The sequence below is a fragment of the Thunnus maccoyii genome, chromosome 1 (assembly GCF_910596095.1).
Source record: "Thunnus maccoyii chromosome 1, fThuMac1.1, whole genome shotgun sequence".
Classification (NCBI taxonomy): Eukaryota; Metazoa; Chordata; class Actinopteri; order Scombriformes; family Scombridae; genus Thunnus; species Thunnus maccoyii.
Genome location: NC_056533.1, coordinates 30,818,694 through 30,834,218, shown reverse-complemented (window position 1 = coordinate 30,834,218; position 15,525 = coordinate 30,818,694). Strand labels below are relative to the sequence as shown.

The 15,525-nt window shown below is 38.9% G+C and overlaps 1 protein-coding gene across 2 annotated transcripts in view; it reads right to left on the bottom strand.

Annotated features, from left to right (window-relative positions):
• LOC121894610 (neuronal acetylcholine receptor subunit alpha-7-like) overlaps positions 1 to 15,525 on the bottom strand; it is a 30,830-nt gene that overhangs the window by 2,364 nt on the left and 12,941 nt on the right. Inside the window, exons 5-9 of one of the 2 annotated variants that reach the window (XM_042407324.1) lie at positions 12,908 to 12,987; positions 8,296 to 8,463; positions 7,178 to 7,372; positions 3,608 to 3,694; positions 3,251 to 3,360 (exon numbers count right to left, since the gene is read on the bottom strand). In XM_042407324.1, coding sequence (XP_042263258.1) covers positions 3,251 to 3,360; positions 3,608 to 3,694; positions 7,178 to 7,372; positions 8,296 to 8,463; positions 12,908 to 12,987 — 640 coding nt within the window. The remainder of the gene's footprint in view (positions 1 to 3,250; positions 3,361 to 3,607; positions 3,695 to 7,177; positions 7,373 to 8,295; positions 8,464 to 12,907; positions 12,988 to 15,525) is intronic. The other variant, XM_042407332.1, reaches the window with a different exon arrangement.

Here is a 15,525-nt window from a genome sequence, read left to right as displayed (position 1 = left end):
AAAACTGCTACATCCTGAAAAACAGAGCCTCATCCGAAGTGACCTTAAGTCAACACCTTTCTGGCCATCTTTTCAAATCATGCTCCATAACTCATAGCCCATTGGTTTATGCTTGAAGGATAGGTTCATACATTTTCAAGTCTATCTTAAAACAGGTGCACATATGAGAATTGTAATCACTCCTCCTGTTCATACTGACCATTAGGAAGTTCCCTCCAAATTTGCTAATTTGGGCACCAGACTATTATTTTAGGACAGACTTGAAAAATTTTGAACTTATCCTTTAAGACTCATCCCCCACTGTCTGATGTCCCCAAAGTAATGATACAATGTCATGGGACTTTAAACTAACTGAACTTAAGTGAACTGTAGAATACATGTTCCAAAGAATATATACAGTGGGAATCCATGAGGAAACACTGGAGTGGAAAAGGCTTCCCAGGTGGGCAGTAAATTACAGATAAAGGCTTGGATCAGCAGCTACTTTGGATTGCAACATGTTTCATCTCTTCCTCAGGCAGCATCAAGCCTTTTCTGTGTTTAGTGCTATTTAGTGCCTGTATTCCTGCACTCGTATTCCTGAGTATTTTCCAAAGAATATATAACCAGTTATCATCCTTGAAGTCTGGGTTACAAGTTTGTGTTGCAAGGAATAAGCTCAGCTTTTCAGGGAGGCATTTCACAAGTCAATATCCCTCTTCACAAACTGACCAATCACAATGGAAAGCTGATTATACCATGACTAATAGCAGTTTCTGATTAGTTGTCAAATGTACTTTGAATCACGTATCAGGACACCTAAAAGTCTTTGGTCAACAGTTCACAATAGCAAAAGCTATATTAAAGTGCAGGTAACCACTTTGCTTTGTGCTTTAACATTCTTTCGCTGTAACTTTCCATTATGTTCTTATATCAAGAGGCGTCCTTGTGCAAGACAGAAAGAAACATTTAAGGAAGCACACTGGTTAGACTCTGAAACCTTCAGGTTGTTTCCAGTCTATTTCTCTAATAGTAGTAGTCATTATTTCTCTCTGCTCTCCCTTCCAGACACCTGCTTGTAATTTGGTTTGTTATGCTATTTAGTTGATTATTTTGCTTTTCGCACCCATACACAAAGGTAAAGTGGCTAGAGCAGCTGTCTCGGGGGCACATCCGCAGCTGCAGGTGGGTCCCCATTTGATGGTTGCTTCACTGGGCTGTCAGGCTACAGTCATTGCCTGTATATAATTATTATTATTACAGTCAATGCTGTGCGGAAGTACCCACCACAAGTACCACACGAAAACTAGGGTTGAGTTTTAGCAAGTTTTGGCTAGGCAGTTACGAGGAAATTCTGTCAAGGGCCCTAGTGCCTGTATGGCAATGAACACATTGTTTTCTGTATCCGTATTTGTAATTATGGCATCCTTGTCAGAGTTTTTTCAGTGGCATTTGTGAATGGCTGTAAAAAGGATCAGTTAGTGGAGACAGCTGACCGTTATGGCATTGTTGCAGAGAAAAGTCGTAAAGATGAGATTAGAAAAGTGGTTTTGTTGTCTTTGTTTGAATGAGGTGTTACATAAAAGTGAGCGTTGTGTGGCCGCAGCGGAGCCATCGCCTGTGCTGGTGTCTGCCCCAGCAGGTGTGCAGACAGCTGGTTTGACTTTTGAGCAGCACAAGGAACTGTTAGCCTTGAAGTTTGAGAAGGAGAAGTCACAGAGACACATGGACAAGGAGAAGCTTGAGTTAGAGAAACTTTGGCAGGCACAGAAGCTTGAGTTGGAGAAAATGCAGCACAACACTGAGAAACTTAAATTGGAGTTAGAGCAGTCAAAGTTACAGTTAATCAGAGAGTGCAAGCTTTCTCCAGGGGTAGAGGGGTGGGTGTCTAGTAAGGAGGATTCTGTCTCCGTTGATGTTTTTGCTAATCTGCATTTGGTGCCGAAGTTTAATGAGCGTGACCCTAACACTCTTTTCACTCTTTCTGAGCGTGTTGCAGATGCAAAAAATTGGCCAGATTTAGACAGAGTGCTTATGCTTCAGTGCGTCTTCACTGAGAGAGCCTAGGAGGCATAGTCAGCTGTATGTGGAGAGGATGGCTTGGATTATGAGGCAGTGAAAGCAGCTGTGTTAAAGGCATATGAGTTGGTCCCTGAAGCGTATCGACAGAAATTGGGTAAAGGGTGATAAGCAAACAAACATGGAGTTTAACCGTGATTTGACATCCCATTTTCACCGCAGGTGTTCAGCTGCAAAAGTTGATACTTTTGACAGTCTTTGTGAGTTCATTGTGTTTAAAACGCTATTCCTCGATGCATTGCTACTTATGTAAATGAGCAGAAGCCATCCACCATGCTTCAAATGGCTGAATTGGCTGATTTTGTGTGGATGCATAAGGGCAGTTGAGGGGTTGGTTTAAGAAGTTTAACTCATAACAAACTCAACTACTCGACTAATGAGAAGGAGGTGTTGGCCCTGGTCTGGGCCCTCCAGCACTTTGAGATGTGTCAGTTCTGGAGGGTGGCCCAGTAGTGGTTTACACTGACCATAACCCTTTACTTTTCTTTGTTCATTGAATTATCCGAACCGGTGTTTCTATGTACCTACAGTCCCACGCTTTGGACATTAGGCATATTAAGGGCAGGGATAATGTTGTGGTGGATGCCCTTTCTCATGCCCTGGTGGGCTGGTATAGTCTGTGGCACCCTAGTGGGCTGCCTGAGTAACATCCTTGTTGTTCGGTGTTTTTTAATTTTGTTTCGTGTGCCTGTTAGTATTTATAATGAATACTGTTAGTATAGTTACTTTTCTTGTCGCACCCATATACACAACTATACATTTACAAGCACAACTCATCAAAACCTCACACATAGTACTGATTTCACTGACATCCACATGCCATACTTTAATTAGTTATCACCTCGATTTAATTGGCACCTCTAATCTGTTTTAATTTGGTCTAATTTGGTAATTTTGTGTAATAAAGTTTTTTTGTTTAAATGTTTGCTATGGTGTGGTTTCCCTTTTTGTTGTGACTTTTTGAGCCGGGTCAAGAAATTTTGTATTTTCATATTTCTCTACTGTAACATGGTGCTGTTTGCACAACCTGCTGGTTAACTTTAGCACATTTTAACAAGAACCTCTGAACACCAATTAATTTTCAGGTGCTGTTCAGAGGAGCTCTCAGCACATTTCTGCCTGTAACAATACCTGCTGGACACATAAACAAATGCATATTAATATTAATAGTCACAGATGAAAAGACACTCACCCACTTTGGCATCTTGCTTCCGTCAGGGTCATGATGGTGATATTGTAAGACCAAAACTGTAGCAATTACTGACAGACCAACAATGACCTTAGTGGTGGCAAAGTACTGAGCTGGCAGAGCACAGAGAAGATAGAACAGATACGAGAAAAATTCAAAGACAAGAGAGAAATGCATAAAGCTACTTAATTTTACTGTGTCTAGCATGGAGACACTGATCTCTACACAGAAAATCAAAATATTGGATGGCCGCTTAAACTTAATTACCCTGTGATAGAAGACAAGCCCTGATGAAAAATGACAACACATATGCAGTAGTTGACACCAATAGTGACTGTTGTTAACTTTAGCATGGCTTACCTATTAAAGGCACAGAGTCTGATGTAGCAGGCATAATCTCTGCAACTAGCAGCATAAAGACCATCAGGGAGAGCATGACTGTAATTCCTGGGAAGGAGACCAAATCTCAGTTACCACAAACTGTAAAGCATTCAAATCGCACAGTTATAAAAGGACCCCGTGATTAAACTATGAAGTCAAACACACTTTTCCATCAAATATTTTGTAATGATATGAAAACAATTAAGTAGGCTATTCCCTGATTCTTACTGTTATGAATACTTTTATGAAATTCAAGTGTTTCCAGTTGCATTGTTCTCCGTTCTTTTCTGTTGTTCATATTTGTTCGTATTTTGCATTTAGTCCTCAATTTTCTTCCATGCACTTGTAATGCATTGAATTGTTTCAATTTCATTTTATGCTGCTACTCCTATGGCACAGTAGCCGAATGTGAGGTACAATCCTCAAAATCCTAAAATTCTGAGTTATGGAGTTGTTGAAGATAGTCATATGTCACAGTCACATCACATGAGAAGGTACAAGCAGAGAGAGACAAAGAGGTATCTCAATATACCTATGAGCAGACATTAAGGTTGGATCATCCAAGGAGTTTTCACTAATGATCTGACATTGCTAAGCCACTGGCTCTTGAAGTCTTACCAAGCTTTAAGAAGTACATCTTAATAAACTACGCTGCTGTTACACCATTGATATCTCTGCACTTAAATTCCATTCACTTCCATTATCCTGGGATGGGGGCAGATGTCTCAAAGGCGAACATCTCAAAAATTCAGCAGATAAAAATTTCACTACCTGTATGGCTAGATACTACATGGAGATGGATTTTGCTTAGTGGTGTGGATGAACCAACCCCATGAAAAATAAATGTAGTATTGCTGATAAATCTTCTTATATGAACAACCCTTAGAAACACTAACTTAAAAATAAAAATGCAGCCAAATGACAGCCAAGTGATGTTGATTGGATGAACAGTTCAAGAGATACACAAAGGACATACATACATACAGACACACAGAGATTCCTTGCTTTAGTAGATAGATGATTTATGTTAAGGGGACTTGCTTTTTGTCCCCATAAGGGAGTCGAGTCACCACAATGTGACTGTGTAAAAAGATTTATGTCCCAACAAGATGAGGAACACTTGCACACACTTTTAAAAGGAAACACACTGTACAGTAACTCATGACATATACTTGATGTATGCAGTAAACTATAAAGCCCTTTCAAAACTACTGAGGAGCATTAACATCTACAACAGCATAGTATACATCACAAAAGCAATTCTCATTTCATATTCCATTTATCTGGCTATGAGCAATCAAAACATTAGAGGAAATGCAAACACATAAACACATAAATACAAAAGCCCACACATCTGGCTATAAAGTACAGTGTGATTAATGAAGGACTCCAATGATCAGGGGAAGGCACAAACTGCATAAATCAATGCCCCCACTCACAAATACAGTATACAAACACACACACACACAAACACACACACACCACCACCACCACCATCACTCACAGATTCTGTCTTCTCCAAGCCTGTATAATTTATGCATGAAATAGGTTCAAACATTCAAGACAACTGTGACAACTGAGATAAGATAAAACAGTTTTCCCAGTCCTCTGACAGTTAAGACAGTCACTCAGTGCTGATTATCGGCTGACTACACAAGACCACAAAGGAAGTGGATTAATGAAAACAATACCATTGTCTATCACAGAATGACTGATTACCTGGAACACAAACAGGCTCGGATATGACGTTGTTGTAGATGGAAAATATATTGAAGAATAATAGAAAGGTTGGCTTATATGTGTTGAAACCACTTGGGCTCTAAAGGATTAGATTTGATGATCTCATTAGTTTTCAGCCATTTCATTTGAAGTATGTTAGATCTCAGTCAAGTCAACATGTTAACAATGCTCAATAAGCCTGTAAACATTTTGATATGAAAGTACTACGGCTGCAACTAACAATTACTTTAATTACTGACTAATCTGCCAATTATTTTCTCAATGAATTGTTTGATCAATAAAACATCAGGAAACAGTGAAAAATGCACACTGCAATTTTCTAAAGCCCAATGTGACGTCTCGAAATGTCTTGTTTTGTCTGACCAACAGTCCCAAACCCCCCAATATTCAATTAACTATAATGGAAGACCCAAAAATGCTACCTATATTACCTAGCAGATAACAGCTGTTTAGCATTCTGCTGAATTTGGCATGAACTTCAATACATTTTTGACGTAAACATTTCTGGGAATACCAGAGAAAGAAATGCATTTCAAGAATATTTGTCACCTCATTAAGGCACTCATCAAATCCAAAAATGATTTAAAGGGTCAGACATGTATAGAAATTGATTTGGCCTGAGTTCTGTGCAGTTGAACTGTGTATAGAAACAAGCTGGACAAATGAGTCACAGCTGAATACCTAAGCATTATATTACCTAAAGATGATGTTATCTGCCAATGCAATGATGCAATCATGGAGTCTGGTGAGGGTGTGTGCGTGAGTTGTACTGATGAAACTCTGAGTGAGGAGAGTACAGCAGGTCAGAGAGGCATTTAGAATTGAAATCGTCTTCTGGGGATAGTAAAAAATGTATAGAGGGATGTTTCTGATTCACATGGACTACAGATTTGAAACACTGCACTGCAGAATATACATCTTACATTAATATTTGTAATATTCTATTAATTAGATCAAAGTAGAATGGTCCTTAAAAAAGTACTCAGTCAGTACTCAGTATTTCAGTCTCTGCCGTACATACACATTATATAATTATACTTTTTATACATTAAAAGAGCATTTTAGTGTCTGCTCTGCAATCACTTGCCTGCCTTTTTTCTGCTTACCACAGTTGTTGCTAGGTAACAGTTTGTGCCTGTATGTAATATTTACATTGAATGGCCAGTGTTTTGTTCCACTTATGTTTGAAGTCCAAGTACTGTAGCAATACAAACGCTACTCTTCCTTGAATGATTAATATTGGAAAAGGTACAAAAAGAAACAATATAATGCACTTCAAAAGCCTTGCAAGAAGTTACAGATCCAGATCTTTGGGCAGATCAAACAAAATTTAGAGGGGACTTGGCATATACATCGACCAAGGCTCCTCTCGGTTCTTTAGTGTTGGTGGAGCTCTGAGTCCTTTCTACTATTGAAAGGTATTTCAAGTGTATTTTTTCTACCTTGTTTACATATATAAGGGAATAAAAATATTATAAAAAATTACAATATCAACAAAATAGCACAAACTACAGTACAGTCAAAAATTAACGACAAAATCAATCAACCCCTCTGTGATAAAGTGTCAACAACAATTAAAAAACTCACTAAAATCTCACTAAAAATTAAAGTGCAAAGTGCTACTGGAACATACTGTAGGCACTAGTGTGCCTACAGTATGTTACTTTGCATTGTGTCACCTCCCGGGAATTGCGATTGCACTCTTATTCTAACTTCTGCAATGAAGCAGAGCCCGACAGATGATCTACAATATGTTTGAGTGAGTGTGTGTGTATGTGTGTGTGTGTGTGTGTATTTTAGTTCTCTGACCCAGTGAAGTCTTCTCTCCAGAGTCAGCAGGAAGCAGGAAGACAAGCAGGGCCAGAGTGGAGATGAGGACACAGGGGATGAGCAGATTGAAGCAGTAGTAGAGGGTCCGTCTCCGCATCACCACAGTATAGGTGACGTCGGGGTATGGCTCTGGGCAACAGGCATATTTTTTCTCCTCCTTCCGCCCTGTAACCTCTGTGACACAAAGCAAAACACAATCTAGTCTGGCAGAAAGTGTGAGAAAGAGTGAGAAGTTAAGTAGAAAAAATAATTTCCTTCACATAGGGAGCAATAATAACAGGAGCACCTTATATTGTAAAGCACGTCTTCGATATAAAGCCATCCAGTAAAAAAAATGGAATCTTCCATGGTAAACGATTTAACATCATAAGCTTCAGAAAGGTAAGATTTATTGCTGGTTTACTTTATTGGATTACATTATACTGTTACTGTTAACTAAAAACTAAAACTAACACTGAAAAATATTATTTTTACCGTCAACTATCCATGTGTTTCTTTGAACATGTTATAAATTTGTGAACACTGGATGTTCGTCTCTTTAGCATTCTCTGCTGCTCTAAGATCCCAGTTCTGAATACTGACGGCTGCCTCTCTTTTATCCTCTAACCAAGTCCATGGACAGACAAGAGTGGTATTGAACTCCTCATCTAACTCTTGACAAGAAAGTGAAAACATTAATATTCTTTTAACAGTTGCTACCTCTCTTTAGACTCCAGCCTGATTGCATTTACCCCCCTTTATTACTGTTGCTTGTTTGATCTCCTGTGATCTCCTTTTACTGTCCATCACCTCCTCCGTGTCCACCTGTAGGTTCAAACTCTATGCTCAGTCGTTTCACACAATAGGTGCAGCTTCTTTTCCATTTATAGTTCATGCTTTCAGTCAACAGAATAAACTGATTCAGGAAGTCAGCATCAAATCTAAAAGGACTAAACTTTGAGAAACGGTGATGTTTAAACAAAAAGGCTCCCAGTGCTTTACCCTCTGTCCTGTGCTGTGTGTGTGTTTTCGAGACTTTTTATGTATTATAATCTGCATTTGTAATGCACTTTTGAATATCAAACCCCTGCACTTCACAGGCCATTGGTTCCTCTTACCAACAAGATCCCATTCTCCTTTGGGGATGTTGTCAGAGATTTCCGCCTCCATCATCTTCAAGTCCAGAGACCACCCATTGTACGCCCAGGAGAAAAACTTCAATTCGCATTTCTGTATATCAAAGGGGAACCAGCGCACATCGATGTGGCACGTGCTCTTAAAGATCCCTGATGTGGTGAGAAACATGAAAAGACCAAGGATTATGGAAAGAGTTGCTTTTATACATACTATAATTCACCTGTAGGAAGCTACTGTAAAGACAGACAGAGAGAGACAGAGACTGATAGAGTGATATTTCGTGGCTCTATTAGAAAGCCTATTCAGCTACTCTGAAATAAAAGAAGCAGAGGGAGATTGAAAAATAAATGACAGTGCCGAAAAGCTAAAGAGGCCGCAAGAGAGGTTTACTATATGGAGTCCAAGTGCCATCCATACTAACGAGAGTAAAAAAATCCATCATGAGAATGAGATGAAAGTGGCCAGTAATCCTTTGGGAGAGGCAGGCACCAAACTAATTTCCATCCATATTTAAGAAAAGTATGAGACATTGGCAGTAAACAAGGTCTCTCCTCTCTCTCAGAGCCATGAAGATGATAAACCTCAGCAGGGAATGAATAGAGATGGGGAGCAGACAAATACAGTGACTGCTATTTACTGCAATGAACCTCAATGACAAAGAGAAGTGTCTGGAAATTGAAATGATTTGGAACGCCCATCTAGGTCATATCTGCATACAGTTTTACTCATTTAATCCAGCTGTGTTGAGCTCAAGCTGCACATGACAATTCTGCTCCAATATGGCATTCAATAAAGGTTCATTTGGAACAAAGTTGAGAGGCAATTTGCTTGTGACAGAGGCAATAAATCCAGAAGAGATTCAGTGATGGAGCTATTGATAAAGATGCTGAGGCAAACCTGGCCAGCGCTTTTGGGTGGTAAGGGGAAAAAAGGGGGGAAGAAGAGCCTGCCAAGGAGAGCAGTAACCACCAGCTGTGACAGGAAGGCCGTCTGTTTCAATGGGCTCCCATTAATGTGTGTGTGTGTGTGTGCATGTCTATACAAATGGGTTGATAGTTTAACAGAAAGTATCATTGATCTTTTACGACCGCTCAGTCTGGCAGTTGTAGGTCAGTAGGGGTTTGATCAGGAAAAGTGCCTCACTGCTCAAAGCATCTGGCACAAACAGAGTGTGATGGTGATGGATCCATGTGTTAGAAGCATCTGACGTTACATTACTGTTCTGGGATAAGACATTTTGAAACACAGAGAGATTAACTCGTTAGTTAGACATTTTGGAAAATATGCTTAGCCTATTTCTTGCTGAGAGTTAGATGAGATGAGATCAACACCACTCTCATATCTGTCGATTAAATATGAAGATACAGCCAGCAGCCGAGTAGCTTAGCTTAGTATAAAGACTAGAAATGGAAAAAGCTAGCCTGGCTCTGTTCCCAACCAAAAAACACAACTTGATGCGTTTATTAGGATTTTATTTGTGATATGGATTAAATAAACTGGATATAATGTGTTATTCTATGAGTTAGAAGATGCTGGTAGGTGGGTTTTGTTACCTTTGGACAGAGCCAAGCTAAACTAGTCTTTCCCCTATGTTTTCAGTCCTTATGCTAAGCTGAACTAAGCTAATTGGCTGCCAATTGTAGCTTCATATTTGGCATACAGAAATGAGATTGATTCTGATATTTTACAACCATGTATGTTCGAAATTTATATCTGTGCCTTTTAGATGCGGCACAAACAAGGTTTCTGAGTTTCTTAGAATAGAAAACAACACTTCTCAGGAATGTCAGTTTCTGTTGACAGGATGTCTGGAATTGTGTGGAGTCACGTGTAGAAACCAGATGTGTTTTGAATCTATGCCAGGTGATGGATGTAGTAAGAAACCTGAGAAGAAACAGATGTTGAGTGGAACCTATATAAACCGGACTCTCGCCACCTCTCTTTGTCATCCTTTTTGCAAGCCTTGTCTGTAAGTGATGATCTGAGTGTTTGTATTAAAGAAATGCCTGAAAAGTTAATTTGTGTCATCTCATCCATTCTTGGCCAAGCAGAATAACCATCGTTGGGAAACCGAATCAGATTTCATCTAACTCTCGACATGAGAACAAATATTTAGCATATTTCACAAAATTTTGAACTATTTTTCTCTAAAAGACCAACTTTTTGCATTTTGGGTGGATTTCTGCCAAGACTTAAAATAAAAAAGAGAACCAAGAGAAAAAACAAACACAATATAAAACAGCTAGTGATGGTAAAAAACAAACAAAAAAACAAGCGTCTTAGGATTCTGCTAAATGCTTTAGTGAGCTAATTCAAAGCTCCCATTCATGAAAACTCAGCAGGAGCAGCTGTTGTCTTGCTAATTTAAACTCTAAATGGAAATCTCCAAACGAAATAATAAAATTACATAATAAAATAAATAAATTACAGAATAATTATTGTACAGTTTTTCATGTTTGTACAGCATAATGGTATGCTGTTACATAGAAGAAGAAGTAAAACCTTATTTAAATGAGGGAGGATTCTGTCAGTTTGATTAATCAGTTTAATAGATGTGCTTCTCACGGGAACTAAAACCTTTTTTTTAAAGCAAAATAATTATATTTATATTCTATATGAAGATGATTATGCATCAAAAGACTGTCAGCTATTGATTGTGGGCTGATGATATTTGCATATTATTAAGACATAATTTTAAAAAAAGTCAAGTCAAATCAATTTTTATTTATACACCCTAACATAACACACAGTATCCTCTATCCTTAGACCCTCAATTTGAATATGGAAAAACTTCCCCAAAAAAGCCCCTAAACCCCCGAAAACAAGATGGATTATTTTCTTCTTTTAATCCATATGGTTCAATCATATTCAATGTATAAATCCAGTAACTTTTGTTTCAAATTATTTTGTTCTGTCCTTGTGGGTGGGGACAAATCTTTTCAATACAGCGAAATTTCCGAGTGGATGCTGATCCATGTTACACATGAACATAATGACATTGCTTTGCCATCATCCTCTAGGTCATTGGTGTTGATCACTGTCTTATGTCTTGTTACAAGTGCTACTACAATTGATAAAAGACTTGATTTTGTATTTTGTACTTTTAAAAGCTCTGACTATAACCATGTTCTTCAGACCTCATTACTCAAAAACAGATATCCACTGTGACTTTATCCAAAGTGCTTTTGTTGATTAAACCTAACCTCGGTCTCTGGTGTCTCCTGAATCTACCTGTATCCAGTACCTTCTTCCTGACCACAGCAGGGAGAAAAGGCCGTTCTGATCCTTAATGTTTTTCCTACTCTTATTCTTGCAGAGCCTGGTATAAATATCCCTCAGGCAGTGTAGAGCACCACCTATTGTAGGACCTCTCCTGGACAAATAACACTCCATCACCGGCCAAGAAAACCTGGCACCGTCTTTACTTCCTCCAGAAACAAAAGAGAGTAAGAGCCCCAGCGCCCATTATGTGCTCCTTCTACCGAGGCATCATTGAGAGCATTTTGACCAGCTGCATCACTGTGTGGTTTGGGAGCTGCACTGCTTTCAACCGCAAGAGTTTGCAGCGCATAGTGAACGCGGCTGGGAAGATCATTGGTGCCTCACTACTCTTCCTCCTGGACATTTACAACTCCCACCTAGTGTGCTCCGTCAGACTGTGTAACGATTTTATCCATCAGGCTGTCAGGATGCTGAAATCTCTTCCCTCTGCCTCTAAAAAGACTGTAACTTCTCCATCCCACCTCTTACACATCCAACAGCATCAGCCAAAAGACTTTTTTCATACAAACATATACACACACACACACACACACAAACTTTCACTCAGCACTAGCCACTTTGTACAGAACACTACAAACATGCTGCTAATTACTCATCCTTTGGATGGCATATTACTTGCACATCTTTCAGCTCTATATGCACTATATTTGTCATATTTGCACTATACTGTTTTTTTGGTCTTGATCTATGCCTTGTAATTGTCTCCCCCGACCACCAGCCTAGCTTAAATTGTAAATATTTTAATTCTTAGTTCATTTTTTAGTATTTTGTTTTATCCTAGTATTCTTAAAACCTTGTTGTTGTGTTTATTACTTGCATCTACCAACACCTGGGTCTGGGAGAAACAGCATTTCGATCCTCTATATGTCCTGTACATATGACAGAATTGACAATAAAGTTGACTTTGACTTTTGACTTCAGCCGATTGAACCAGTCTTTGCAAGGCCTTGCGGTCCTGTTCGGTGCTGTTTCCGTACCAGGCAGTGATGTTCCCTGTCAGGACGCTCTCGATGGTGCAGGAGTAGAAATCACACAATATTAAGGAGGATAACTTTAATTTCCTCAAGTGTCTGAAGTAGTTTGATTAAAAATAGTATGTCATTCATTTTATTTTATTTAGAAGAAAGTCTGTGTAAGTTAAGCTGTGGTGATCAGGTGTTCCCCAAAACAAGTCATGTTTTTTTTACTATTTTGACATATTTTTTATGTGTAAAAAAAGTGCAGAGGAAGAGAGCAACATGCTGCAATGATCCAACATTTCCATCCACACACATTTGTCTGATACTTAAGACCTGAGATTATGGATCTTACCTAGAGATTGGTAGAAACAGGAGCCCGTGGACTTGACCAAAATGTTGGTGTGGTAGCTAGCATCAAATCTTTCATCTGCACTGTGGACAACATGGGACTATGTCAGAATTTATTGCTATGTTTTCTGCAACCAAAGTACAGCTTCAGTGGAAAACACCTGAATAAATTCATACACTGATACCTTTGTGAGAACCGTTATTAATTACAGGGATGCAACATAAATTTGGATGAGCCACAAACAACTAGGGAAGCAGACGTGGTGGAAAATACAAATATTTCTCCAACTCATTATTACAGCAGGTACACAGCACACGAAGTCGTAACTAATGCAATATTTCCCTGGAGACGGTTGCTCAGTGGTTACCCTCATTTTCCCTGCTACCCACAATTCACTCCGTCTAAATGAACTCCCAAGAGGTTGAGGCAGGGTTGATCTGAAGTTGAAAGAGTTGCTTTGAAAAGAAAAAGAAAAAAACATAACTTGCAGCCGTGTAAAGAGTCTCAAATCAAGGCTTTACTCAATGGGACAATGACAAATGAAGTACACTGCTTTTTCCCTCATTAGTTGATGGGAGAGTAGAGTGACTATAATGTGAATTGTCCCAATCTTTCTTTTTAAAGACTGATTAAAAGTGATCTCTATAGCATTTCCCATCAGGGGCATATAATAAAATGCTCTTTCTCCCATCTTTTTTGTACAAGTTTATTCATTTGTCCAAATGATTTATTGCTCCAAAGCACTCTTCTAGACTGTACTGCATATATTTAAACTGCAGAGCACAACTAACCTAGAAGTGTAATGTTCTTGTATGAAAACCAGCTTACCTCACGTGACAAGCCATATCAGTGCAATATTGTTTAACTCATAGCATTTCTGCAACTACTTGCATTTTATGCATATTGATCTCTCAAGCTTTTATCAGATGAAATATCTAAGTGTTGTTCCAACAGGAATGAGGTTTAAGTTTGTTTTTTGTAATAGCTCATGTTACCCATCGTTCATTTTCTACTTGTGTCTCTCTCTGCAGAACAACACAGGGTTTGATGCCTTAAGGACCCTATGAAACAGGAGTAGACGCCTGAATATTCCTGCATATTCTGACAGGCAGCCACCAAGATATATTTCAAAGGATTTATAAAAAGAGGTACTTGACAATCACAATAGTATGCTATCAGCTGTAGGCAGCAAAGAGGCAGGAGCACTTTAACATGCAGCGATGACTTCATTCTGTAAGCTGACATTTAGGCAATAAAATGCCGTCTTCAGTGTTTAAAAGACAAAACTAAATCACACACACACACACACACACACACACACACACACACACACACACACACACACACACACACACACACACACACACATATATATATACAGTCATGTGAAAAAGATAGGACACCCCATGAGAACCTTTGTCTTTTTCAGCATATTTAAACATATGGATATTTGATCTTCATTTTAACAATATTGAGAGATGGAGGTAATATAACTAAACAAATAAAACAGAAGAAGTCTTTCAAAAATTATTTGTTAAATGTAATTAATATAAATGCAATTTTCTTCTGAGGAAAAAGTTTGGACACCTCCTCATTTAAAATGCCCAAATTAGAATGAAGTGCACCACATCAAGTGCAAATGATTAAAACATCGTTAGAGAGGATTGTGGAGGAGCCTGTTTTATTTAAGTCTCAGACATTTAGTTTGGTTTGCTCTTGATTGTTGAAGTCAGTGGTATCACCATGGCGAGATCAAAAGAGCTCTCTGAGGCCTTCAGGAAGAAGGTTGTAGATATGTATGAGTCTGGGAAGGGTTTTAAAAAGATCTCCAAACAATTAAAAATCAGCCATTTCACTGTCTGGAAAATAATTTACAAGTGGAGAGCATTTAAAACAACTGCCAACATGTCCAGGTCAGGCCGTCCTAGCAAGTTCAGCCCAAGAGCAGACCGCAAGATGCTTAAAGAAGTCTCCTATAGGTAGCTCTTGCCACGTCATGCATGCAAATACATGCATCCACCATCAGAAAGAGACTGCACAAGTTTGATTTTCATGGGAAGTGTGCAAGAAGGAAACCCTTGCTGTCAAAAAATAATTAAAAAAAAACATAAGGGCAAGACTAAAGTTTCCCAGAGAGCGCCTAGACAAAGACCAGGACTTCTGGAACAATGTGCCTTTGACAGATGAATCCAAAGTTGAGCAGGTGTGGACCATGCAACATGACCTTGACCTAAAATATTCCAGTAAATCCACCAAGGAATGGCTCAAAAGAAAGAAATGGAGAGTTCAGGAATGGCCAAGACAAAGCCAAGATCTCAATCCTATTGAGATGCTGTGGGGTGAAAACAGGCAACGCATGCTTGTTTTCTGCATGGAGGAGTGGAAGAAACGTTCTCTCAGTTGATGTCAGAGACTGGTAACCAGTTATAGAAAATGTCTATTTGAGGTTATTTCAGCCAAAGGGGGCAATACCAGCTATTAGGGCATCAGGTGTCATCAGGTTTGTTCATTTTTTGTTAAATAAATGATAACAAAATTAAATTTTCATTGTTTTTGGTTCAATTACATCACCTTTATCTTGCACAAACAGTACAGGTGCCCTGGACGTTTTAGATGTATGA